Consider the following 27,390-nt stretch of genomic DNA (forward strand, 5'->3'; position numbering starts at 1 on the left):
GGCTGGAGGGGGCGGAGCAAGTGTTGGCCTCCGGGCGGCTTCATCCTGCTGAGCGTAAAGTAACATTCACAGCAGTGACTTTGAGCACATACTTTTAGACGTGCGTAAAATTTAATGTTAACAGTTATCTGGGGATGATTTTACAGTTGAGGAAACAGTGGATGTAGATCCTGTATTCCTACCCAGCGTCAGGACTTTTGGTTATCACCCTATTCTGCCGGGAATCAAACTTCTATTTAAAAAAAAAATTACTTGTGCATGTTTGCAGTTGACGTAGTTTACAATCGTTTTGGGGAATGACTGTATGGAGTGGTTATATGTGCATATTACAGCATGCTTCTTCGGCTCCTTCTCCTGCTTCATCTCCTCCTCCTGCTTCTCCTTCTCTGGCTTCTCCTGCTTCTGCTTCGTCTCTCTTTTCTTCTGCTTCCCACTTTCCCTTCCCTCTCCTAAGAAAGGAAGGACCCGGGCACCTGTAATGAGGGAGGAGGATCGCTGTGAGTTTGAGACCAGCCGGGGCTACAAATTGGGTTCAAGGCCAGCCTGAACTGCATAGCAAGAGCTTGTCCCAACAAGCTCACAAACAAACAAACAAAAAACCGAGCAAACAACAAAAAAGGAAGAAATCACAAGGGACCCCTCATTGTTTTATTCATTTGTTAACCTTGTGTCAATAGCCTAGTGATTCTTATTAACTTTGTGTGATTTTCTGTGCTGTGAGTTATACCTGTCGTGTGGATGCTATGACTGGGATTTAAGATTATTTTTGTTACGGTAAACCGAGGCACAGTTGAGGCCACTGAGGCAGGCAGAGTGTGATCAACGTGCAAGGATTTGTTGCAGACCAGGTGCAGCCGCGCCGAGGGAGAAAAGGCCATTGGCCCCAAGCAAGGAGTGAGAGCCCGTTTTGTAGGGAAGTTTAGGTCGGGAAGGTGGGTGCAAAATGTTGGGTCTCTGAGTAGGGGGTTTAGGGCTAGCTGATAGACAGGGTGGTATCGGGTTCAGGGGCGCTGGCAGGCACAGCGCGTCTCTTGAGGCTTTGTATGGAGTCAGCCCTCTGCAGGTTGAGCTGGGTGGGGCAGCTGCTGGCTTCCTGTTGGATGCAGTGCTCCTGCAGGTGTGAATAACAGATCTGCTTGGGGAGTTTTGCCTTCCTAGCTGGTCAGCGGTCTAGTTCAGAGAACTAGAACTAGTTCTAATGTGCAGACTGGTGCTGTCCAGTAGGACCGTGCTTGGTGATGGTGGTGTTTTATATTTGCACTGTCCAGTGCAATAGCTGCTGACCAGCCGTGTGTGGATATTTAGAACTTGAAATGCAGCTAGTGCAACCGAGGAGCTGAATTTTAAGTTTTATTTCATTTAAGTCTTGATGTGAATCGCTACATGCAGGTAGACAGTGCAGGTTTAGACAGAAAATTTTCCAGTATTTGTGGAGAGTTTGCTTATTCTTTCTGAAGTACTGTCAGCTGGTTGTCAGGTTCCAAGCGTGTGGTGCAATAATGCCCCAGAAAGGTGAAATCATGAGTTTACCATCTTAATGAAGCTCACCCTCTAGTGAGTAAACAGATATTCTTTATTGAGGGAAATACCTACAGAGAATACTATGTAATGCTTTGACAGATTACATTCGGGAGATTCAGGCAAGGCTATCCTGAGAAAGTGACAATTAAGCTGAAAGCAGAAGTGAGTGGAATAAAACAGTAAGATGCTTGTTCCCTCTGAACAACTTGTGCAAAGGCCCTGTGGTCAGAGGCGCTATGGAATGTTTTTGAAGACATTCGTAAGACATTTTACTGGCCAAAGACCAGTATTGGCTGAAGTTAGAGTAGCGAAGAGAGAACTAGTTTTAGAAGGGGAACAGCAGACATTTGCCATGTGCTTTGCTTTCCTTTTGAACTACAGAGACAAATGAAGCATTGTCCTCTTACGGACAGCTTGCAGCATACCAGTAGAGGGAGCCAGATTAACAGGTAGGCAGAAGGAAGCGTTAAGGTTGTTAAATGTCTGTTTAAGGTGCTGTGGGGTGACTAGAATGGTGGATATGATAAAACAACGGGGAAGAACATTTTTCCTCGCCTAAATTAACTTCTTTTCTTCTTTCTTTTTCTCAGTTATAATTTATGATGAAAACACGCAAGAGCAATGTAAAGTGGTTGGACGTTTCCCAATAACGGGTCCTTGGTGGCGTGTGAAGGTACAGGTGAAGCCTGCAGGATCAAGGAACTATCAAGTTCAAGGGTTTCCATCGTACTTTTTACGATCCAACATGTCGCCACCAGATCAAAAAGCTATCTGTTCTCTCTTTCTTAAAGAGTGTGGGGTCCCCTGTGAGGAGGTAAATCAGTTTTTAGCATGGGTAAAAAAGGTATCAAGCTATGAAAACCTCAGCTTTGAAAATCTTAAGGAAACACTACAGACTTTCTACAAGGAAATCAGAAAGAAAGATAAAAAACAATTTGGACAGAAGGAGCAACAGGAGTTATTACCAGAAAATGAAATAAGCCTCCCAATGGAAAAGCAAAGTAAGTATGATTTTGTCATGGACTTTTAGTATAGTTGAAAGTTTTCAACGGCTGGAGTGTTTAAAATATTATCATTATATATCTCGGCACAGTATAGGTTGTACATCTCTCATCTGAAAATTTGAAATTGTTCCAAATTTGGAACTTTCTAATCTTTGACATTGATGCTACAAGTGACATTTTTTGATAATTCAACTTGCGCATACTTTGTTTCATGAATAAACTAAATACTGTGTAAAATCATCTGCAGGGTATGTGTTCACAGCATGAATGAAAAATAAGTGAGTTTCGTGTGTAGACTTGGATCCCATTCCCAAGATATCTCATTATATATGTGAAAATATTCTAAGTTCTAAAAAATTCAAAACCCTAAATATTTCTGTTTAAAATCAGTTTGATGAAAATGTGTTAATGTTGCTTTTTGAGTAAGTTGTGGACATTGCAGTTTCCTCATTCGTAGCATGAAGGATTCTATAAGGTGCTCTTTGAAGAACCATCCTAACTCCAAAGTTATGATTCTTCACCTCTCTGCCTAATGTTTATGTTCATAGAGAGTATTTTCAGCTATTAAGAATTCAGTTTTTTTTTCTTTTAAAGAAGACAGAAGAGAAAGGCAAGGCTCAGGAGCAGTCCATTTTGGAAAGATTTCAATCTAAAATCATTTAAAATAATTTTAAAATATGGTTTGTCAGTTGGACATTCAGATACATATATAGAATATTTAATTTCTTAGTTATATGAGATAAATTTACCAGTACATCAATAAATGACCAGGGCAAATTAATCATAATTATGATTAATTCTTCCATTATCATTAATCATAATTTTTCCATTGATTATGGAAGAATGATTATGAAAGTTAGTACATAAATGGTTTATTTTTTATGCGTAGGCTTAAATTTGTCTTTATATAACTGAGTTAAAATTTTATTCTGATTATATTGTGAGTGAAGGGAAACAAAAGGCCAAGACATCCCAGTGGAAGGCACTTACAGGACATAATTTTGGTGTTAAACACAGTGAAAACCACTCCAGTACAGAAATAATTGTCACAGTATCAATTTTCTTACTGCTTAACATTCTGCAACATTCTTTCGAAATGGAAGATTTTAAAAGGAGAACATTAGAGATCTAAAAATTATACTTGTCCACATTTCAAGAATAAATTATATAAAAAATCAATGTGTTACTCATACAGAGACTCCTCGTCTTAATCCTTGAATTTGTATTTCTTGAACTGGCTTGCTACATGGCAGAGAATTTCATTCTGTGAGCTAAGTGTAATGTGTTAATGTGTCTCCGGTGTCCTGCAGTTCCATTTGTAAACGTCATGACAGCTTTGCACTTTCCCAAAATCATGGAATTCCTTCCAGTTCTGTTGCCGCGACACTTTGGCCAGCTCATCAGCACAGGCTCTGAGGAGCTGTTGGAAGCCATCGAAGAGATCTTAGGTACGCAGCCGTGGAAGCTGGGATTTAGTAGAGTAAGTAAGATATTTGTTCAACATTTTATAATCTTACGTAAGACAGAGTTTCTCAGATTCGGCAATTTTTTTGTTTTGTTTTGTTTTGTTTTTTGAGGCAGGGTCTTGCTATGTATTTTAGGCTGGCCTTGAATTCACTATATAGCCCAGCCTGGCCTTGAACTCATGGTGATCCTCCTGTCTCAGCCTTTTGAGTTCTGGAATTACAGGTGTGCACCGCCACGCTTGGCTAAATTTGATAATTTTGGTATGTCTCTCAGCGGAAACATTTTTTGTATGGCTCTCCATAGTGTTCACTTTTGGAGTATTACAAGTAAACACACATAGACTTTTTCTGCCTGTATGTAGCTATAAAGTAAATAGATGTATAAATGAAAACCAGAATAATAAAATGGATGATATTTAGATTATCACAATTAATACAATTATCTAATTTAATGTTATACAAGAGACATTGTTTTGCAACTAGATTTTCATTTGTAACTCAAATAGAGATCTCACGGTGACAAAAGTCCTTATGCATTCGGTAAGTGCTTTCTGCTGCTATGCAATGCAGACTCATACTTTTAAAAGCTGTCATTATTTGTGTAGAATGTGATGATATTGGACTTTTAGATGGTGTCATGACATCATTTACAACTGAGTCTGCTTTGGTTCTTGTTATCAGAGACCAAGAGTAGGAAAGTGGGTCTGTCTGAGGCTCCCGATACTGAAACCGAATATGGTACCCAAACCTCGGTAGTATGGTGCTTGAGTGAAGGCGGTTTTCTAAATGAAAAAGTACTGAGACATTTTGTGATAATGATTGGACTCAGGAGTATTTACAGATACCCAGTGTGCAGAAACCCTGAGCAGTTTGTTCCTTACGTGGTATTACCATATAGTCACCGCACTTTAAAAGACAAGATTCTGAAACATCAGACTATCCTATATTTATTCCATGGCGACGGGAGACAGACCTCTGCGATGTCAGAGGCAGACAGTAGTTTACCTTTTGGTTTAAAAAAGAATCCCTGTGAAATGTACATTCTTTCCAAACAGAAGGAGAGCTTTAGAGATCTAAAAAATTGTACCTGTCCACATTTCAAGAATAAATTGTATAAAAAATTAATGTGTTTTTCGTACAGATACTCCTTGCTCAGTGACATGGTTCAGTTCCCACAACTGGGATGTTAAATGGATTGGTCACTGAATGACGAGTCGTGTATACAGTGCACAGTGAAATATTCAGAACAAAGAAGTGGTCGGAGGACGCGCAACTTGATGATTCTGCCGTTACTTGTATAACTCTCACGTGCCGTGCTGTAACCTATAACGGAACATGACACTGTAACGCTGCACTGACGGAAGTGTACAGGACAATCGGCAGAAATTACAGTGCTGCATAAACAAGGGATACTGTGCAAAAGAGACATTGAGGCTCTGTAACAAGATGTGCAGAACTGTCCACAAAAAAAAAAAAAACGAAAAAGATTTTGAGTTTGAGCGGCGGATAATTCCAAACAGCACGGCTTAATTATAAGCCTGAGTAGTCATCAAACAGGTCATGGAGCGAGGAATACCTGAATATGAGTAGTGTCCCTCATACTTTAGTTGAAATAAAGTTTTCTGGGACTTAATTGTTAAAAATATGTAATGTTCAGTGTGATTCTAGTGATATTTGTCCATACTTATAAAGCAGCTTGCACTGTATTTTCTTACAGATAACTTACAGAGACTTGAAGCTTTTGCGGTGTGAGGCAAGTTGGGCAGTCTTGTCCCAGTGCCCATCTCTTCTCCAGCTGATGACCGATGTGGAGAAAAATGCATTGGAATTGTATTCTAAACTGAAGCAGATGTGCAGAGAACACGGGCACACGTATGCTGAGCAAGCGTCCTTGACTTCGCTAGTGCGTTGCGATGTTTGGCGGTCTCTGGAGTTTCTGAGGGACATCGGTGTGGTGACATTTCAGAAGGACTGTGTCTTTCTCTATGAACTTTACCAGGCAGAAAGAATCATTGCCTCTTTAATAGGTGACCTCATGATGAGACCTCCGTGGCATTTGCACGTCGATGTCAGGAAGGTGCTGGCATCTATACACCCCACAAAACCCAGGGACTCAAGAAGCAAGGACACACTGAAGGAAAGTAAACCTGATGAAGTAAGATTAGAAAATTCTATAGGCGTTTTGGAACTACAGGACAGTGGTGATGGTATTTGGGATGATGACAATGATACTAATGCAGAAATGAATGAAGTCCAGCTGGATTATGATCAGGTGGCCGCTTTGGAAATGATCTGCTCCAATGCTGTGACAGTCATTAGCGGGAAGGGTGGCTGTGGGAAGACCACGATCGTTAGCCATCTTTTTAAGTACATAGGGCAGTTAGAGGAAAGAGAAGTGCAAAAAGCTTGTGAAGATTTTGAACAGGATCAGAATGTCCCCGAGGAGTGGATCACCTTTACTGAACAAGGTCAGCAGGGAGTAGACAAGCCTATAGAAGTTTTGCTGACAGCACCTACAGGGAAAGCAGCTGGTTTACTGAGAGAGAAAACGAGCCTTCCTGCTTATACACTGTGCCAGGTAAAACCTGTGGCATGTTGTCTGCAGATAAACTTACGCTTCCTTCAACCGCCAGTACATACAATATCTCCCTCATCGAGAGCTTTGGTTTCTGCATTTTCACTAACCTGCTGTCACCTGAGATCTGAGAATCTTAAGTGGGAAGTAAATGTTCATGAGTTTTACATTGTGTGCTATTCTGAGCGGTGTGATGAGATCTGAAATCTCATGCTGTCCCACCTGTCCCACTTGGGATGGAGGAATGTCTTTGTCCAGGGCATCCACGCACTACCTGCCTGCCTGTCCGTGTTATCAGATAGACTGTCCCAGCGTTACAGTGCTTATATAGAAGGTTTGGTACTATCTGTGCTTCCAGGTGTCCACTGGGGACCTCGGAACCTGTTCCCAGTGGTTAAGGGCGGACCTGTATGTAGTCATTTCGATCCTTTTACTCAAAACAGCTGGACTGCAAACTTACTAGTGTGCAGTGGTAGTGGTGCTAGTGCCAGGAAGTCAGTACATGCTTTCTTCACTGAGAAAATTCTTACTAAAAACATGTCAGGTAAGTGAGAGTACACGCCTAATACTCTGGTTAATTTAGATCCTGGCACAGTATGGATTCCTCTTGGGGACTGTTTGCGGACACATAACATGCCCACAGACTATTCTGAGTAACGCTGGAGATGGAAGAAAAAGATTCTACTTTGTACAATGAAAACTCTATGGAGATGAGGGCTTCGATCATGTGGTATCGTGCGTTATCTTTTCTGTGGACGATGGTGCCAGGCATAGTCTCACACTGTATATTTCAAATGAACTAATATTCTTGAAAAAATCCTGTTGTCTGTGATTAAGAGTAATAGAGTTTAGACTTGTAAAGAGTTGTAGAGTTTTCCCTACTCCTGACCTGCCATTTTATAATAAAGGGACTTGGTAGTTGGGAGATTTCTGAAGGATTGTGACAGTCACAGTGACTCATGGAAGGAGAAGGGCATTTTATTTGGGGGAACGTCTTTCCAGAGGTGCTGAGGAGAACGATCACAGTGTGCGTAGGGAGTCTTGAGGTGATTTTATTGATTGCAGTGCAGTTGTGTGTTTCACAATGATGGAAATTAAGCTTGGCTTAGACAGGGAATTCCAATTTTAAAGTTAGTAAAATTTTTTGATACGATCTCATTAAGTCTTTGATAAACCAGTGGGCAGGTGATGTGATCCTGGTTTTTATCAAAGAGCCAGTTGAGGCTTGGGGGAGGCTGGGGGTGTTTAACAACCGGTTCAGAGCTCAGTTGGCTCAGAACTAGAATTTGAATTGAGATTTCTGATCTCCCAGCTTACTGTTTTCTCAGAGGGCCACAATTCCCTCATTTATCACAGATCTTGCGTAACTAATGGTGCAACTTGAAATTGATTTACTAGGGAGCTATTTAGGTTCACAAGCAAGACAGCAAGATAAAGTCATTCTAAGGAAGATTACGTAGAGTCCTAGGCCTCCAGCCACTCAAAAATTGTTTTGCCATTATTTTTATGTATCACAAGAATGAGTGGAGACCAGGAAGAGTTCAGTGTAGCTTTGTGGTGGAAGAGTCTTCTGATTGGCTGGTGCTTTTCTGCAGTGTGCCTTCATGTCTGATTAGCCTGAAGGGTCAAATGAGAAGGGAAGAGACCTGAGAGGGATCATTAGAAAGTTCCATCTTACGCATCAGCTCTGATCCACTAGTGGTATCTTAATATTTGTTTCGATGTTGAGAGAATTTTTTTTTTTCATCTTTTTGAGACAGGATTTCACTGTGTAGTTCATGTTGGCCTTGAACTTCCTTTGTAGCCCAGACTGGCCTTGAACTCGCAGTAATCCTCCTGCCTGAGCGTCCTATGAGCTGGGATTATAGGCGTGCGCCACCATGCCTGGCTGAGAGAACATTTTTGAAGCCACATTTAGGGTCGAGGGAAAGAGTAAGAGCAGAGGAAGAACACTGGAGTGATATTTATTCCACTTATTTATCATCCTTGGACTAGGGTTACTAGATTTTACAGGAAAAATTTGAAGAAGTTTTAATGTAACTATGTACCAAACATTCCATGAAAACGTTACTAAAAGTCATTTATCCCTGTCTTAAGTCCAGATTTACCTGAGTATCTTGTATTTAATTTGGCATTCCAATTTCAGACAGGTGAGTAGGGAAACCTGTCCACCAGGCTGTTGTAATCATCAGGATGCTCGTAGAGGGGGCCACTGTTGAGTTGGTAGCACTTGAAATGCAGTGGGAATTATCAGATGGACATTTCTAAGGTAGATGTATGTGTATATCATGTAAAAGAAAGGAAAAGATCAGAGGTACCACCAGATGTCTATTGTGAGACAGGACCGCTAAGAAAATAGGGGCTTTTGTTGAAGGCAGTGGACACATTGGAATGGCAAATACAGACTTTATTTAGTGAAAGTATTGAATCTAGTCTTAGTAGAAAAGTTAAAGATACGATGTGATACCATGCCATTAAAAATGATTCTACATGTAGAGCCGTACCTAGGAAATGGAACTATTTCTGGACTGTTATACACTAAAATGTTCAGTGTTCTCTGATTCCACCTTTACAGTTAATTTTTTCCTCATTTATATTTAAAAAATAGTATTAGTTCTGTAATAGATAGTGTTGTTGAATTATTGTTGGTGGTAGTTTTTAAAACATGGAGGTCAGAAGTTTAGAATACTTGAAAAGAAAGGTAGTATTTTCATTACTAAGTTAGGAAGGCAGCTCTTTGTTTCCAGAATAGAATAATACTGTTGAGAGATGAAAAGGCTGAAGGGATTGAAGTAGCTCAGAGGGCCAAGAGCTTTGTGGGCAGTGGAAAAGCATAGGGAGGGTCTCTGGATAGTAATGATAGCAGTGTGAGGGCCAGGGATATCGCTCAGGGGCACAGCACCTGCCTGGCAAGCATGAGGACAAGTTTGACTCCCAGTACCAAAAAAAAAAAAAAATAATGATAGGACTGTTGAGATTTTTGTAATGGAACTATGTTTGAAACTTATTAAATGAAACAAACAACCCATTAGGGAAGCAATTTGTTGAACTTTTTGACCTTTTTTGTTTTTAGGCTTATTTGATCTATCTTTTCTGTGTATTCATCCCTAAAACTTTTGTGTTCTCAATTTGTTAACCATTTCTCTGTGTTTCTCTCCTCCTCATCTCTCCCTACCCCACGTGCAAGAATTTTATTTAAAAATAACATGCTGCTAATTACTTGTTGTAACCTGACTTTAGATGTGCCTTACTTTGCTTATAGGTCAATTATAGCTTCTATTTTTGGAACAAAAAGCTGATGAAGAAGAATTTGCCATGGAAGTTTTCCTCAGTGAGAGTTTTGGTTGTGGATGAGGGGAGTTTGGTGTCTGTAGGAATCTTCAAATCAGTCTTAAAGTTGTTGTGTGAGCATTCCAAACTTTCTAAGCTTATTATCCTTGGTAAGTAAAAATATCGATGGAATTCTAACCTTTAGTTGAAAACCTTGTAGCTAGAAAGTTGTTGATGTAATTTCATGGTACCATTGCCTAAAGGTCGACAGCTCTTCTCTGAACTCATACCAAAGCTATACTGAGTTATATCTGACAACTGTCGTAATCAGCTTGAGTGGATGTGCTTTGGCCAGGATATTAGCAGGATTACTGATGATCACCTAAATGATGACTACTAAAACAGTAAAACTACCACAGACTCAGAATAAATTAGGATGTAGACCATTTGGAAATAGTAAAAAATGCAAACTACAGACTGCTTAGAAGTAATATTATGATTCAAAGCTAATAACTCAAATGAGAGCTCATCAACCTGTTAAGATATTATTCTGATAAGAGTCTCTTAAATTTTTTTTGGAGAGGGTTATGGTGATGTGTAGATTGTATGAGTTAATGGAAAGAAACTGAAGTTGTAATTTCAGAACCAAATTGTATATCAAAGTATAATCAGATGGTAAATAAACGCTATCTTTTTAGCTATTTGAGGATATTTGATAAGCAATTAATTCTATCAATAGCTTAAGCGTTCCCCTTGTTTCCACTCAGTACCTATTTTTCCTTTTTCTGGGGCTTGTTTTCATTTGTTTCCGGCACAGAAAATTTATAATAGAGCAAAATATTGTGTAGATTTCTGGGACTTGTATCTATAAAATTCATTAAGTTTATTTATTTTATGTCTTAAATATTTATTTTATTTCATTGAGGCTATAGACCCAGGCCAGTAAAACACTGAGAAAAATTGAATAAGGGACTAAATACTGTGTACTAAGACCCAATTCTGAGAAGCATGTTGCCTAAAATATATGTCCCTAAATGTCTTACTTGTGGTTATAGATGGGAAAAAAGCTGAGTTCAGATAGTCTTAGCTTAGTGTTTTCACCAATTTAAAAATAGACTGTTTAATTTGAATTTTTTTCCCTGTTAAATATTTTTAAGTAGTTAGTATTCTTGAATAATTTTAAATAAAAATTGTGGGGCTTTCTTCCCCCAAAGTTACAGCAAGACTAAAATTACAACATACATCCTTGGGGAGAAATAAAAGCATTTTGTACCTGTACACCAATAATGAACTCCCTGAGGAAGAAATTGGAAGGTAATAGTACTCACAGCAGCATCAGGAAAAATTAAGTACTTTGGAAGTAACTTACCCAAAGAAGCGAGAAACCTTTGTAATGAAAATTACAGTACTTTGCAGAGGGAGATTGAAGACCACAGAAAATGGACAGGCTCCTGGCCAGGCAGAACCAACATTGTCTCCCAGCCAGGTACTAACCAGGCCCGACCCTGGTTAGCTTCCGAGATCAGACGAGATCGGGTGCGTTCAGCGTGGTATGGCCGTAGACATGACCAACATTGTCGAAATGGCCATATTATCAAAATCGATGTAGATGTAATATGTTCCCGATGAAAATGCCCAGAGCATTCCTCACAGATCTAGAGAAAGCTATCCTAAAATTTATGTGGAGCCAGAAGAAATTGCAGAAGGAATCCTGGGCAACAAGAGCAGAACAGGAGGCTTCACAATCTGGAGTTCAAGTTGTACTGCAAAGCTACAGTGATGAAACCAGCGTGAAACTGACGTCAAAACTGACATGCGGATCAGTGGGGCAGAATAGAAGACGAGACAGTCCCAGTTACATGAAGTCATCTGATATTTGACAAAAAAGCCAAAACTGTATGCTGGAGAAAAGATAGTCTTTTCAGGAAATGGTGCTGGCTGGTTACATACATGCAAAAGAGTCAGTCTGACCTGTATGTCACCATGCACCAAGATGAAATCAAATTAGATCAAAGACATAAATATTAAAACAGAAACAATCTGCTGGAAGAAAAAAATAAGTAGAAAGAACCCTTGAGGATATAGGCACAGGAAAGGACTTTCTAAATAGAACCCCAGTTGCATAAGAAATAACATCAAGAACCACAAATGGGATTATATGAGATTAAAATTCTGCATAGCAAAGGAAATAATAGAGTGAAGAGACAACCTACAGAATGGGAATGTTTAAACCACTTCTCTGATAGAATGCTAAATCTAGAATATATAAAGAAATTTAAAGAAATCAGATCCCACAAAAGAAAGACCCAGTCAAAAAAAATGGGCAACTGAAATGAATAGACACTTTTCAGAAAAAGATGGATAGATAGCCAATACACACCTGAAAAATGTTCAGTATCTCTGGCCATCAGAGATGTTGCAAATTAAGTGAAATAAATCAGACACACAATTCAGAATAACACATTCTTTCCCTTATATGAGAAACCCAGAGAGAAAACAAAGAGCAAAATAACAGGTAATAAAAGATAATAGGGTGAAGGCAGACGGGTCATTTTCGAAGAGGAAGGGCATCAAGAGGTGGAGCGAGGTCGGTGGGAGGGAAGGGTACAGGATGGGAAAAGAATCGGGAGGTGAAGAAAGAATCAGGATGTGTGGTGTACATGTGCCAGCCACACAAAGAATGTAAATGTCATGTACTATAAATACGTGCGAGGGAAAAAAGGAAGGGATCAAGGGACGGGTGGAGGAAGGGAGAAAAAGGAAGTAAGGTGTGTCATGTACATGTAGCACCCTCCCACAATGAATGTAAGCATTACGTACTACATGCGTGTACTAACCAACTAAGAGAGAAAGAATAAAAACAAAACACAACAAAAAAATTGAGATTCCATCTTAGTCCAGCAAGAATGGCTATCGTTGAGAAACTGTAAAGGAGCAAATTGTATTATGTACATGTACTCACTCCCTGAGATGGTCGTAAACTGCATGTGCTGCAGATGTACTAATATAAAAAAAAAATAACAAATGCTGGTGAGGCTGCAGGGGCAAAGGCTCCCTTGTGCCTTCTTGGTGGGGATGTAAAGTGGTTCAACCACTGTTGAAATCAGTGTAGAGATTCCTCAAAAACTAAAAATAGAAATTTCATTTGAGTCAGCTATTTTCCCGTTAGGTGTCTTTCCCAGAGAGTTAAAGACATCATACCACAGTGATAGACGCATACCTGTGTTTATTGCAGCACAATTGATAGTAGTTACATCTTGGAGGTGGTCTGTATACCCATCAGCAGATGAGTGGATAAACGAAATGGGATCTTGATACAAAATGAAGTGGTACTCTGCGGAATAAACTTGAAGATGGAGGATGGGTGCACCTTGAGACCAAAATGTCAAGTGAAATAAATTAGATGCGCAAGCTTAAGTATTGCGTAGCTTCTCTCTAATATGAGCTGCACAAAGTACTAGTAATTAAAAAAATAAAAATAATGGTAAACAGGGAGAGAGTTGTTTTGCACATGGGAAGGGGATATAGAGACAGGATGGAGGGAGGGGAAAGAAGGGGAATAAAAATTAAGAGATGTTAAATTATATACGTGAAAGTAATTTCGGAATTTCAGTGTCTCCACTACCCGCTGTATCTATTTTCTTTCCCTTTTAGGTGATATTAGACAGCTACCCAGCATTGAACCTGGAAACCTGTTGAAAGACCTTTTTGATACCCTTAAGCCAAGGAAGTGTGCTGTTGAGCTGAAGACCAACCATAGAGCGGAGTCTCAGCTAATTGTGGACAATGCTACACGGTATAAGAGAACTAAAATGTTGCATTTTGTCTCTATTGGAAACAAAAAGTAAGATACATTGTACAGATATATTAGCTTTTGAATCATCGATTTAGTATAATATATTTCTTATACCTTTTACCAAACCTGTGCTTTCCTTGAAGTATATATCTTTTCCCCACTGTTAGAAAAATATAATAGTATTTCCACTGTTGGTCCAGCATAAATTATTATTGAAATTTAAGAATGGGTGTGTTTTCCTGATTCAGAGTGCGCGTATGGTTGGTTGGTGTGCATTCCACCAGCTGTATGTGTGAGTTCCACATCTGTGGATTGATGCAATTAATAATTGCATCTGCTCTGAACATGTACAGATTTTTTCCTCTTACTATTTCTTAAACAATGTGATATAGCAACAATTTATACAGCATATTTTAAGTATACGTAAAATATGGAGGTGATTTAAAATATATGAGAGGATGTGTATAGATTATATACAAATGCTACACCATTTTATGTAAGGGATTTGAGCATCTGAAGATTTTGATGCCATGGGGAGCCCTGTAGCCCACTGCTCACAAGGGGTAACTGCCTGTGAATAAGTTGCCTTAAGTTTAAAGATTGGAATAAACCCACAGGGAACGGATATTTGGAAATGGGTTCATCCTCATTCAGGGGAGCATTGGGAAAAAGCTTCACCCTAATTTTTGTCAGAGACAATTCACAGTAAAAAAAAAAAAAAAAAAAAAAGTAATGTTATTTTACTGCTGGATGAATCTAGTGGCACCATGGGATATACTTCTTTTAAAGTACAGGAGTCTTTTTCTTCCCTTAGCCTTTGCCTTTGGAGTGATCCTCTGTGGGCTCAGGTGTTCCGCTTCTCCATAATTTATGTATCAGAAAAGAGAGAACGCTTCCGAAAAATCAGAACAGTTATTATTATTTCATGACTTTTACTGTGTCAAGATTCGCTTTTGTTTTTGACTGTCTTTTTACAGAATATTTTTGTTGCTTGAATGTTCCCTTGGTTGGATGTCAGCAAAGCTTAAACATCATTTTTTCTCTGTGCCACAATCTACAGGACAGTAGGGGGGAATTGATGGGAATGGGGATGGGGGCGTGATGTGGATTTGTATTAAGGCATTAAAAAATAATGGATTTGGATGTGATATATTCTTTTCCTGTAACTCTTCTGTTTGTAGATGATTGGTCATTTTATTTTACTTATTTATGTATTTATTTATTTATGCATTTAATTATTTTAAAGAGAGGAGTAAATGAGAAACAAACAAAAAAATAGAACGGTAGAAGCATGCCAGTATCTGAGCAATGATTGGTCATTTTAAAATCTCTCTCTCTCTCTCACTCTCACTCTACAGTTCTGGCTGGCCTTGAACTCTCACTTTGTAGCCCAGGCTGGCTTCAAACTCCTAGTGATCCTCCTGCCTCAGCCTCCTGAGTGCTGAGATTACAGGCGTGCACCACTGTGTGCGGCTACAGTCTCTTAAACTTGGAAGAATCAAGACTCCTTAGAAGTCAGTATTATAGCGACTCAGGAATTCCTTTTAGTAACACATTCAGTTCCACTTGATTCATGCTGTGCTGCTGCCGTCCTTTCATCTTGGTCACCATCTCAGATCTGTTGGTGGTGAGCACCTCCGTAGTGTACAGGGGGTCAGTTGCTGGAGAGAAGTGTGCTTCATGTCCTGGGTCAGAACTAGAGCAGGAGTCCAAGGTGATTCTCAGAGCTCTGGAAATGAACTCCGAGATAGTTCCAGCAATATCGGGTTAATAATATCCATTAGTTATTGCGGGCTGATTTCATCCGCAACCTCCCGAAGGAGTGTACGAGGAAGGCTGAATAAAAAGAGGCGAATGGAATGATTTCAGGGCTCCAGGAGGATCAGAGCCCTCTCACAGGATTCTGGATTCTGTCAGGGCTAAGACCAAGACCTTCTCTGGGTGGCCCGTATTTATCTGGTTATCAGAAGAAGGGAGGGGAGTACTCAAGAAGAGCAGAACCACTCAAAGATTTCTCCAAGTAAGGTATTAAGTTAACCCACCTAGGAGTGAGATGCCTGAGGCTCTAGTCTTTATCTAGTTGAGATGGATCCAGGTGTCCTTGGCTGTGATCTTGTCTTATCCTTTGACACTTTCTGGCTTCATCCACCACTACAGGTTTTAGTAGGGATTAGTGACTCACAGAGGTTCACTTACTATGAGTCTGCCATTTCCGGACAAGGAGCCTAGGCCTTGGACAGATGCACAAGTGAACATGGAAAGCCACTTGGTTAATTTAAGTTCTGCTCAGGTCTGCTTCATAGTGGTCCCCATCACAGCAAGAGCAGCCTCCCTCCCTCTTTTCTTGTCTGTTAAGTCTTGTTTGGGAAAAGGTGAAGCCTCATATTGCTTGTGAAATGAGGATTATACCTGCCTTTTATGGTTCTTTAGTGGTCTGGAGACAAGTAGGTCAAGTTCTCAGAATGGTGTATAGTGCATTCTCTGATAATGTTTTTGATGCTTTTAATTTTTCAGGAAGAGGAGACTAAGTGCTGAATGTAGCACATGACTTCTCGGCCTTTCAACTATATTATAAAACTCATCTTCTGTCTGTAATTTATCTGGGTGATTTTTTTCCCTATTATCTATTAACAGATGTTAATAATTACATTGTTTTTATATGAAAAGACATTTTTAAATGATAATGCTCTTGGTTTTATATTTTATCTTTAAGAATCTCAGAACGCCAGTTTCCAAGATTTGATTTACAACTAGATATCTCTGAGAATTCTACATTCCCCATCTCGATTCAAGATGAGACATTCATTTTTGTCCGACTCCCAGAAGGGGATGCTAGTTCTCAGTCGTCTCAAAGTGATCGTAAGTTTTGTAAATATAAATTTCTATGATATATCAGGTTAAATAATTCAGTTTTGTAATAGTTATTAAATGACTAGTTGCAAGTTCATTTGTTACTGCCTACTTGCCCTTAAAGGTAAATATTGCCAGTAAAAAAGGGTCGTTGAAAAAGAAGGAATGAATGAGTGAATAAATCAGTAGATGTGTAAATCTTCAAAAGCAGATGTCCTTAGAAGTTTGTAAAGAAGTAAGCTCTTTAAACCGTAGTAAGGACGCAATAAATAATTGTTAAATTAATAAACGGGTGTAGGAACTTTTGTTTAAAATAGAGCAAAGCTCCAGCAATCCAAGTTCGCTGTGATGAGAGCACATTTTAGTGAATGAAAATTTTTTAGCGCAGTTTGTAGAGCAGATACGTGGAGTACATTTGTGAAACAAAAGTTGTCAAACTTGTTGCATTCCTGATAATTCTGCTTTATAAAGTGGACACGCACTGCTTCTCATTACGGCCGGCAGTGACCGCCTCTCGGGCTCAGAGGGAGTGGTTTTAGTTTTCTTCCTCGAGCTCATGCCGTGTGCCGTGTGCCGTGTTGCTCAGCCGTGTGAAGTGGGACTCCTGTGAAGGTCGAGGACACCCTCGAGGCACAATATAAAGTTTCATGTGAAGTGTAGGTGCCATTAAATGAGCCACTGCAGATGAATTATAGATGAATAGAATTACTCTATTATGTAAATAGAGTAAACATACTACAGTTGTCACTTGCTTTAAAAACTGCGAGCATACTTTTAAAAATTAGTGTAATTTACTCAAAATTGACTTGGTAAAGACATCAAAGATTATTACTGAGGCTTTATTGTAATTGCCACAGTTCTCACAGGGAGACTCTCCCCACTAAACACTTTCACTGTGTATGACACGAAATGACATGCAGTTTGCAGAATTTTAAAGCATTTTTCTCTTTGCTTGTGTCACCAGCCTTACCTCCCTTGGGTCGGTGATCATTGCTGTGTTGCAGTATGTTTTTCAGTACATGGGAACATATAACATATAATGTGTGACATGGTTTCCTGACTATAGAAATTGTTTAAATTATTTTAAGAAATTAAGTGACACTGAATGATTTGAAGTAGAAATTAATCTTCTCTTGTCATCTTTGTTAGTCTCTTTCCCTCTAAAAATCCCACAAAGGTCCTGTACCTAGTGAAAGCTTGGTATAGTTATACTTTTAAAACTTAAGTGTCTATATGTAAATATATATTATTTATTTCAGCTTTATGTAAATTGGAGTATAAGCTGCAAACCATTTTGTCTTGATTTTTTAAAAATATGTTATAAAAATAACTAATATTTATTCCCACAATAGTTTAGTTGATGGGGGGTTACTATTATAGAGGGACAACAAGGTTTAGACAGTTAAGTATAGCTTTTTTACCACTCCATTTAGCTCTGCCTAAAATAGTATTAGTTTATTTTGCCATATTTCTGGTACCCATTTCTTTTTTTTTTTGTTGTGCTGGGGATGGAACCTAGGGCCTTGCAGATATTAGGCGAGTGCTGTGCCACTAAACTACGTCCCCAGCCCTCTGGTACCCACTCTTCATGTCCATGGGAATGTGCTTTGAAAAGAAAAAGAAGGTTATCCATTTCAAATGGTAGCAGAGCATAGCTGACGCTGATTGTATATCTTTTTAAATTTGATTAATTTTGTTGGTACAATTTAGATATATATATATAATGATCATATTCATCATAGAGAACTTGTACCTGTGCATGATATGGTTTGATTCCTTTTTTCCCAATCCCTTCCCCTCCCTTCAACCCCTCCCTATTTGCAAAGCTTTGTTTCCATTTTATCCTTTTCCCCCCCTTTTTCCTTCTTCCCTTCCCTGTCCTAATTCCTCTTTCTTTTTGAACACTTTCTTCCTATTTCACAATATCTATTGTGTATTTTGGTCCTTATTTACTCTTTCAGATTCTCACACCAGGGAGACAATGCTATATTTACATGTATGTCTAATTTATTTCACTTAAGTGGTCTCAAAGTGCATCCATTTACCTAGAACTGTCTCAGGTTTATCCTTCTTTATGGCTGAGTAGTACTCCATTGTATTAAAAAAGCACATCTTTTTTATCCTTTCCTTGGTTGATGGGCATTTGGATTATTTCCAGAATTTAGCTATTAGAGTCTGTGCTGCTATAAACATGGGTAAACCCATATAGCTGTGGTCTGATATTTAAACCTTCTGAGAAGATACCCATAAGGGGAATAGCTGGGTCAAATGGGACCTCTAATCCTAGTTTTTTGAGGATTATCCATACTGATTTCTACAGTGGTTTCACCAGTCTACATTCCCACCAACAGTGGAGGGGGGTTCCTTTTTCTCCACAGCCTCGCCAGCACTTGTTACTGGTTGATTTCTTGATGATAGTCATTCTTTCTGGGGTGAGATGGAATCTCAGGGTTGTTTTAATTTGCATTTCTTGAATGACCAATGGTGTTGACCATTTCTTCTATATTTATTTGCCATTTGTATTTCTTCATCTGAGAAGTGTGTATTCATCTCAGATGCCCGTGTTTGGATTTAGTCTTTAAATTTGGGGAGTCTGATTTTTTTGTTTTCTGTTTTTTGGTCCATTATGTGTTCTGGGTATAAGTTCTTTGTCTGGGGGACAACTGGCTAAAATTTTTTTCCACTCTGTGAGTTGTCTTTTGTGCTCTGTTGGTGATTCCTTTTGTTGCGCAAAAGCTTCCTAATAGGATGAGTTCCCAGTGGTTGATTCTTTGTGATGGTTCCTGTGTGACTGGGGTTTGTTCATGGAATCTTTGCCTGCACTTACGTCTGCAAGAGTTCTGCCTGCTCAGCCTCTTTCGGCTGATTTAGTGTTTCTGTCTTAATATGTAAATCTTTGACCCATTTTGACTTTAGTTTAGTGTATGCTGATCGGCACGGGTCTAGTTTCAGTCTTCGGCGTGTGGAAAGCCGGTTTTTCCAGCACCAGTTATTCAGGAGGCTGTGTTTCTTCCAGTGAATGTATTTGGCCCCTTTGTCAAAGATAAGGTGGCTGAGTGTGTTTGGAGTTGTGTCTGCATCTTCTAATCTGTTCCCTTGATCCTCAGGTCTATTTTTTGCCAGTACCATGCTGTTTTTATCACAGTAGCTTTGTAGTATAATTTCAAGTCAGGGATTGTGATGCCCCCTGCCTTACCTTTGTTGCTGAGAATTGTTTTTGCTGTTCTAGGACTCTTCTGGTTCCAAATAAATTTTAGGAATGTTTTCTCTAGTTCTGTGATGTATCCTAGTGGTATTTTGATTGTGTTTGCATTAAATCTGTATAACAATTTTGGGAATATGGCCATTTTGACTATGTTGGTTCTTCCTATCCATGAGATAGGGATATCTTTCTGTCTTCTGATATCCTTTTGAATCTCCTTTTTCAGAGTATTGTAATTTTCAGTGGATAGATCTTTTACTTCCTTTGGTAGATTTGTAAGTATTTCATTTTTTTTGGATGCTATTGTGAAAGGTGTGGTTCCCCTTATTTTTCTTTCAGTGAGTTTGTTGTTTGTGTATAAGAGTGTTACTGAATTTTGAGTCAGCCTCATCAATGACTTTGGTTATTAAATCTACAGTCTTTTAGTGTGGTTTTGGGTGTCTTCTAGATAGAGTGTCATGTCATTCACAAATAATGAAAATTTAATTTCTTCCTTTCCTATCCTTATTCCTTTTATCTCTTTTTCTTGTCTAATTGCTCTGGCTAATGTTTCCAGAACTGTGTTGAAAAGGAGTGGTGACAGTGGACATCCTTGTCTTGTTCCTGATTTTAGAGTGAAAGCTTTCAGTTTTTGACCACTTGGTACGATGTTGGCTGTTGGTTTGTCATAGACGGCTTTTATCAGATTGAGAAAAAGACCATCTATTCCAATTTTTGTAGGGTTTTTATCATGAATGGGTATTAGACTTTGTCAAATGCTTTTTCTGTGTCTGTTGAGCTGGTCATGTGATTTTTGTCTTTGGCTCTGTTGATAAGGTGTGTTACTTTATTCATTTGCCTGTGTTGAACCGTCCCTGCATTGCCAGTATTTTATTGAGGGCTTTGCACCTGTGTTCATCAGGGTGCTTGGCCTGTAGTTTTATTTTTTGGTTGGGTCCTTATCTGGTTGTGGTATTGGGGTAATACTTCCTGGAAGAAATGATTTTTGGAAGTATTGCTTCCCTTTCAATTTCTTTGAAGAGTTTCAGCATTAGTGGGATTAGATCTTCTCTAAATTTCTTGTGGAATTCAACAGTGAATTCATCAGGACCAGTCTTTTCTTTGTAGGTAGGTTTTTAATTAGATTTTCAACTTCATTGACTGATATTGGGTTATTTAGAATTTTTATATCTTCTTGTTTCAATTTTGGCAGTTCATGTGCATCTAGGACTCTGTCCATTTCTTCTGTGCTTTCCATCTTGTTAGAGTACAGGTTCTTAAAGTGTTAGGGACAGAGGGACCCCATTTACCTTGTAGAATTTCATTTTAAAATCACTTAAACTCCCTTGAACTTTAGATGAACTCACTCTTGTTCTCCAAACCATGTGTTAAGCAGTTTCCACTTGTGAGCAGCTTCTCTTCCATAAAATGCTGTTTCAGACAAATGCTGTAATGACTCATAACTATGACTATCACAGTGTGATTAGATAAACACTGTACTCCGCCTTTCTGCAAATCAGCAGCTATATTTATTTTTGTTATTTTTTTATTTTATTTTTTCACCAGCTATTTTTAAAAACTGGGCCAACTACTATATAAACCACTGTTTCCCTACCATTGCAGTCAATGCCTCTGACTGGCAACAGCTGGGGTATTGGCCATGTGCACTAGATAAAACCCTGCTTGTTCCTACTCTGGTCTCTGTGAGTGATTTTGGCTGCCTGCTGTAACAGAAGTAGGTATTGATCATCCTTTGGATTTCTGCAGAATCTGAATAGAATCGCTTTCTGTTCCTAGTTGCATGGATTTGAATCTTTTCTTTCCTCATTTTGAAAAGGTTGGCTAAGGGTTTGTCAATTTTATTTAATCTTTCAAAGAACCTACTCTTTGATTCATGGATTCTTTGTATTGTTTTCTTGTCTTAATTGCACTATTTTCTGCTCTTTATAATTTCCTCCCTCATACGAGCTTTGGGCTTGATTTTTTTATAAGTTTGAGGTTCAGTATTAAGTTGTTTATTTGATCTTGTTCTGTTTTCCTGATGTAAGAACTCACCACTGTAACTCCCTTGTAGGACAGTTTTCATTGGGACCCATAAGTGCTGGTATGTTGTATTGGCATTTTCATTTAATTGTAGATACTGTTTAATTTCTTCTGTGACCCATTGATTATTCAGGAGGGTATTTAATTTCCATGTATTTATGTAGTTTTTGTAGTTTCTTTTTGCCACTGATTTCCATTTTCATTGCACTATGGTCAGATAATGTACACAGGATAATTTCAGTTCCTCTGTATTTACTTAAGCATGATCTCTGGGCTAGTATGTGGTCTGTTTTGTAGAACATCCCATGTGCAGCTGAAAACAATGTGTATTCTGGTGTTGTGGGGTGGAACACTTGGTAGAAATGTAGAGTCCATTTGTTCACAGATTTGGTTTAGTTCTGGTATTTCTTTGTGGATTTTTTTGTCTAGTTGATCTGTTTGTGACAGTGAGGTATTAAGGTCCAATTTCAGTTGGGTTAACGCTTATTTGATTTTTCATGTCCATTAATAATTGTTTTATGTAGTTGGGCACAGCAGAATTCGTTGCATATGTGTTTATGACTGTTATCTCTTCTTCTTGGAGTTTTCCCTTAACAAGTATAGAGTGACCTTCTTTGTCTATTTTGACCAGTCTTGGCTTGAAGTTCATTTTGTTGGCAAATAGAATAGCTACCCTTGCTTTTTTCTGGGTTCCTGTCACATGGAGTATTGTTTTCCATCATTTGACTTTTAGTCTGTGAATTTCTTTTTGAGTTAAATATATTTCTTCTATGCAAAATAGTATTGGATCTTGCCTCTTCATCCTTCTGCCAGTCTGTTTTGATTGGTGAATGGAGACCATTTACATTGATGGTTGTAATTGATATGTATTAGCTTACCTTCTCGTATTATTTTCCTGTTGTTGATTCCCTGTTTTTCCCTTCTGTTTAATTGCTTGCCCCTCCTGGTGGCTTTTTGTATTGGTGTTTTTGTAATTATGGTCTTTATTTTATCTTCCTAAAATATTCTTGAGAGAATTTTTGGAGAGCTTGTTTGTTGTTGTTCCTTGTCATAAAAGTGTCTTATTTCTCCATTGATTTTGAAAGGTAGTTTTGCAGGGTACATAATTTGAGTTGAAGGTTGTTTTCTTTTAGGTCTTGAAATACCTCACTTATTAGTTAGAGGGTTTGTGTCGAGAAATCTGCTGTGATTCTGATGGGCTTCCCTTTATGGGTGATTTGTTGCTTTTCTCTAACTGCTTTTAATGTTCTGTTTTTGTACTGAATTTCCAGAATCTTGGTTATTATATGCCTTGGAATAGATTTCTTTTGGTCATGGCTACTTGGAGTTGTATATGTTTCATTTATTTGTATGTCAAATTCTTTATCCATGTTTGGGAAGTTTTCTGCCATTACTTCTGTGAGGAGTTTTTTTATGTCATTTGTGCTATCTCTGGCTTTTCATTGAGTCCAATCAATCTTATGTTGTGGTTTGCTTCGTCTTGTACCTGTTGGATTGATTTCTCATGTTCTCTTGCTGTTTTTAAGGTATCGTTCTTTTTGCGGCCCCCAGCTGCAATCCTGTCTTCTAGATCTGATATCCTATCCTTGCCTCCATTCAGTCTGTTGTATATACTTTCAGTGGAGCTTTTAATTTCCTGAATTTCTGTTTGGATCTGGCCATGAATTTTGTTTCTTTCCTATGTTGGACATTCTTCGTTTTCATCATTTTCCTAATCTTCTGTATTTTTTTTTAAAATCTGTGTTTGGTCTAATGTTTTGCATTTTGATTGTCACTTCTTTTTTTTACCTGAGAGATTATTTTTTCTCTAACCTCATCCATTTGTTTTTTCACTTCTGCTGCTATCATTTCAGACAGTTCCAGTGGGTGGCTTCCAATTTCCTCTATCTCACTGTGCTCTGGACTTTTCCTAGGTGGGTTGGAGGTCTGGGGTTGCATTTTGATTTTGTGACTTGTCATTTTCTGTTTTTTGTTTTATTTTGTTTTCTGTGTTGATGCTTGTTAATTTTTTATGGTAGATAGCTTCATCACTGGTACCGAGGCTTCTGTAGGAAATGATTGTTCCTCAGGGATGTCTTTTAAGTACAGGTGGTTCTTGATTTTTGTGTTTATCCCAATTACCAATTTATTAAGGATGAGATGAGGTCGTGTCCAAGTTGGATCCCAGAAATGTGCTGTGTGATCCGAGGTTTGCAGTAGGATTTGTGCTGGGTATGGGACTGATCTTGGCCTCTGGATTTGGGGGGGTGGCACTGGCCTTAGTGCTCTGGATGTCCACTTCTCCATTCTGTGATTGTCTCCACTGCCCTCTCCCACTGGCTGTGGGGCCTTCTGGTGGAGAAAACCTGGGGTTGCTCCCACACCTGTGCACTGTTGGCTCCTTCTGGACCTTCCCTGTCTCCCTCTGCTCCACACCACTGACACCTCGTACAACGCTGGTCGTCGGGCAGGGCATCGCCCTTGTTCTGCTGCAGACCCAGGTTGCTCGCTTCCTTATGCTGCTGGACAGGAGCCATTCTGCTGGCCTCAGACCAGGGGGATGCTTCCAGTCCTTTGTGTTTAGGGCTAAGACTGGCTTCTGGTGGCCACTGGGGCGAAGTCTCCAGTCCCAGGTCCTAGCTCTCAGCAGAATTCCCCTTACTGTGCTCCCCACTGCCCGCAGTCTACTGTGACCGGACGGCTCTTCCCTCACTCCACCTCGCGTGTTGGTAGTGAAGCATCCCGGGACGTTCTGCCGCTGGAGTTTGCCCTGAGCCCTTTGAAACGCAGCAGCGGCCCTGCCGGCGCTCCTGTGCGTGTCTGTGCTCGGAGCGTGGCTCTGGGTCGCCTCGCTCACCGCCGCTGGCTGCTGTTCTCACTGGTGCTTCGGACTTTCCCGCACTGCCGGCTGGTCCCCGCTGCAGCGTGCGCCGTGCTCTGATTGTATATCTTAATTAAAAACTTCTGCTGGAAAATTAGTCCCTTCTTTAGGAAAATTGGGTAAATGTGCCTTGGAGAGGCATGTAGTACTTCTTTATTAATAATTAAATGACTTTCAAAGTAGATTATACCCATTATTGCAAAGTACAGAGCCCTAAAACAGGATTCATGCCTGAACTAGAATCGCAGAGATGCTAAAATGTATGTATGTATGCCTTAGAGCCAATGAAATAAATACTGATCTACATGATACAGAGGGTGAAAAAGCAAGGTATAAACAGCACAATCCTGTGTATGTAAATGCAGACAGTATTTTGGGAGACCTTTGAAAGTTTTTGTTTGAGCAAACCAAGAGTTGGGTAGGAGGCAAGCTTACTTTTAGCCATTTTCTAGAGATAATCCTGTCTTCATCAAAATGAATGCGTGAATACATGAATGAATGGTTCAGTAAGCAACTTAGCCCTCTTACAGCAGAGCATCACAATGTCTGGGCTTTTAAATTCCCTTATGATTCATCTGCTACTAGTGAAATACACAAGAGCCTGGGAGTTTCTCCCCGGATTTCTATTATATTCTTTTTCTCTTGAGAAATGGTTACCTTTCTGTGTTATTGCTGTGGGATTAGACAGAGCCTGCTTGTCAGTACGCTGGCATGAAGGAAGAAGCCCGTGCGTGTCACTCGGTCAGTCATCTGAGATCTAAAAAGGAAGTCAGCCGCCCTGCTCCACTGAAGAACTGCCACCATGAGCTTTCATTTTCACATTCGTAATATGGACCGAATAAATGGCCAAACTGCTTACGGGCTGGTAGGCAGGAGCCCCATTGGCTCCTCTGTGCAAGAGCTAATGTTTTAGTGGCTCAGTCATGGGGACGTCTGGGGGAAAGAGGAAAAGGCTGGGACGGTAGATTGGTTGGGCTTTGTGGTCTTGGGGTGTTAGTGATACTTTCCAGCCAATAGAGAAGTATCTCTGTATCGTATACTGGTAAGTATCAGGTGACTATCAGCTCTGGATATAATACCTACCGTGTATGGTTGTTGAGAATATTAAATGAGAGAAAGCATAGAGATTCTCAAATTCAAACTCAGTAGTAGTGGTAGTACCACAGGGAGTAAAGTTTTCTATTAGGAATTCAACATATTTTGTGTGCTTGCTTAGTTCTTGACTTCAGCGTTCACAAATGATCAGTGGATATATATGGTGAGTGTATGGCAAATTAGGAGGTCTGGCCCTTGGTTGATGTCTCTATTGATCATGAATATTTGGAACCCTGTTCTCCATGGCCCGTCCTGGTCCTCTAACCTGGGTAGGGAAGGAAGTGGATTTGTATTCCATGTGGTGAGATACTTTCCCTGGGATTCTTAGGAGGAATTCTGCATGAAGTTCTCATTTGAAATATTTTTTATGTTAACTTTTTTCTCTTGAATTATCAGATTTATATTCTGCGGTTAAGGCTTTACTGCAAGAAAATGACTTTAAAAGTGCAAAAACATCACAATTCATTGCATTTAGAAGGTAAAGAACAATAATATTTAATGTTTCTCATACAGCTTTTAAATTTTATAGTTTTTAAGTGTAGATTCTATTTGAACGGGAGACTCAGTTCATCACTATTCTCTTTATTCTGGAACATTTGCTAGACATGGCAGAGGATTCTAGCAAATGCTATACTCAGAAACTCATAAGAAATCTTAAGTAGAACCGAAGTGTATATGAAGATAAAAATTATAAAATAGTTTTTCCTGGAGAAAACTCTGGAAATTTCTTCCAGAATCTAGTATGTCACCTGGGGTATAGCTTAGTAACAGACTGATCACTTAGCATGCACAGGGCCCTGGGTTCGAGCCCCAGCATGTGCACGCACACACGCACACACGCATGCACGCACAAGCACAAAGAATCCAGTGTATAATGTTCGTTGATAACATAAGTGAGCTGATAACATGTCATTAAGATGGCCCGTGCATTTTCCTGTTTCAGGCAAGACTGTGACCTCATCAATGACTGCTGCTGCAAGCACTATACGGGCCATATCACCAGGTGAGCATCTTGAGGAGCTGGCATTTTTGAAGACAGTCTCTCCTTGATTCACTGTTCTTTTGTTTGCTTTGACATTTGTCGCTTGTAGCTACATATTAAAAAAAGTTCACCACCTTTGGGAAGTGTACTGATCTCTTTGATTAAGTACGTAGCCATAGGAATTGACCTTTTGATAGTGAGTAAATAAGGAAAAGAAGGGATGATGTTTTCATCCCTGGTGGGGATTTTTCCAGGTTGCAAACCTCCTGCTTCTCCAAGCTAAGCGGGGAGTGAAGGGGAATTTGTGGAATTGTGACGTGTGCATGTGCGGTTCCAGAACCTGAGCAATGGGATGCCTGCAGGAGCACCTTCCTGGAGGGATGTGAGAGACTGGAGTGGGGAAAAGCCACTCTGTCTACGCAGGAGAAATGAGTTCCTTTACCTGGTACTTCCCAGCACCTGTTCGTTGCTCAGTGTGGACCTCCTGTGTTAGAGTCTCCTGATGGTTACGGGAAGATACAAAAAAACCTGTCAGATGCTCCCCGAAAGGATTAAAAAGCACATGTTCAGGGACAGACATTCAGGGTCCTAGGAACTGTGATCTTGGGTAGGTGATTTCAGCTTTTTAGGTATATGATAGAAGATACTCAATCGGTAATCCCAGCACTAGGGCAAGGTGAGGCAGGATTGCTGGTTTGAACTCAGCGTGGACACTTTCGTGAGGCTCTGAATCAAAATAAAAATTTT

At 39.5% G+C, this 27,390-nt stretch overlaps 1 protein-coding gene across 2 annotated transcripts in view; it reads left to right on the forward strand.

Moving 5' to 3' along the window:
• The window catches only part of Helb (helicase (DNA) B), a 41,715-nt gene that overhangs the window by 499 nt on the left and 13,826 nt on the right, over nucleotides 1–27,390 (forward strand). For both annotated transcript variants that reach the window (XR_001236467.1, XM_013520973.1), the window contains exons 2-9: nucleotides 2,112–2,522; nucleotides 3,836–4,005; nucleotides 5,709–6,569; nucleotides 9,829–10,006; nucleotides 13,491–13,680; nucleotides 16,346–16,491; nucleotides 26,058–26,139; nucleotides 26,605–26,664. Coding sequence is in view for 1 of the 2 variants with exons in the window: in XM_013520973.1 (XP_013376427.1) it covers nucleotides 2,112–2,522; nucleotides 3,836–4,005; nucleotides 5,709–6,569; nucleotides 9,829–10,006; nucleotides 13,491–13,680; nucleotides 16,346–16,491; nucleotides 26,058–26,139; nucleotides 26,605–26,664 (2,098 nt within the window). In the remaining variant the exon portion in view is untranslated. The remainder of the gene's footprint in view (nucleotides 1–2,111; nucleotides 2,523–3,835; nucleotides 4,006–5,708; nucleotides 6,570–9,828; nucleotides 10,007–13,490; nucleotides 13,681–16,345; nucleotides 16,492–26,057; nucleotides 26,140–26,604; nucleotides 26,665–27,390) is intronic.

The sequence above is a fragment of the Chinchilla lanigera genome, unplaced genomic scaffold, assembly GCF_000276665.1.
Source record: "Chinchilla lanigera isolate Chin_1 unplaced genomic scaffold, ChiLan1.0 scaffold00057, whole genome shotgun sequence".
NCBI lineage: Eukaryota > Metazoa > Chordata > Mammalia > Rodentia > Chinchillidae > Chinchilla > Chinchilla lanigera.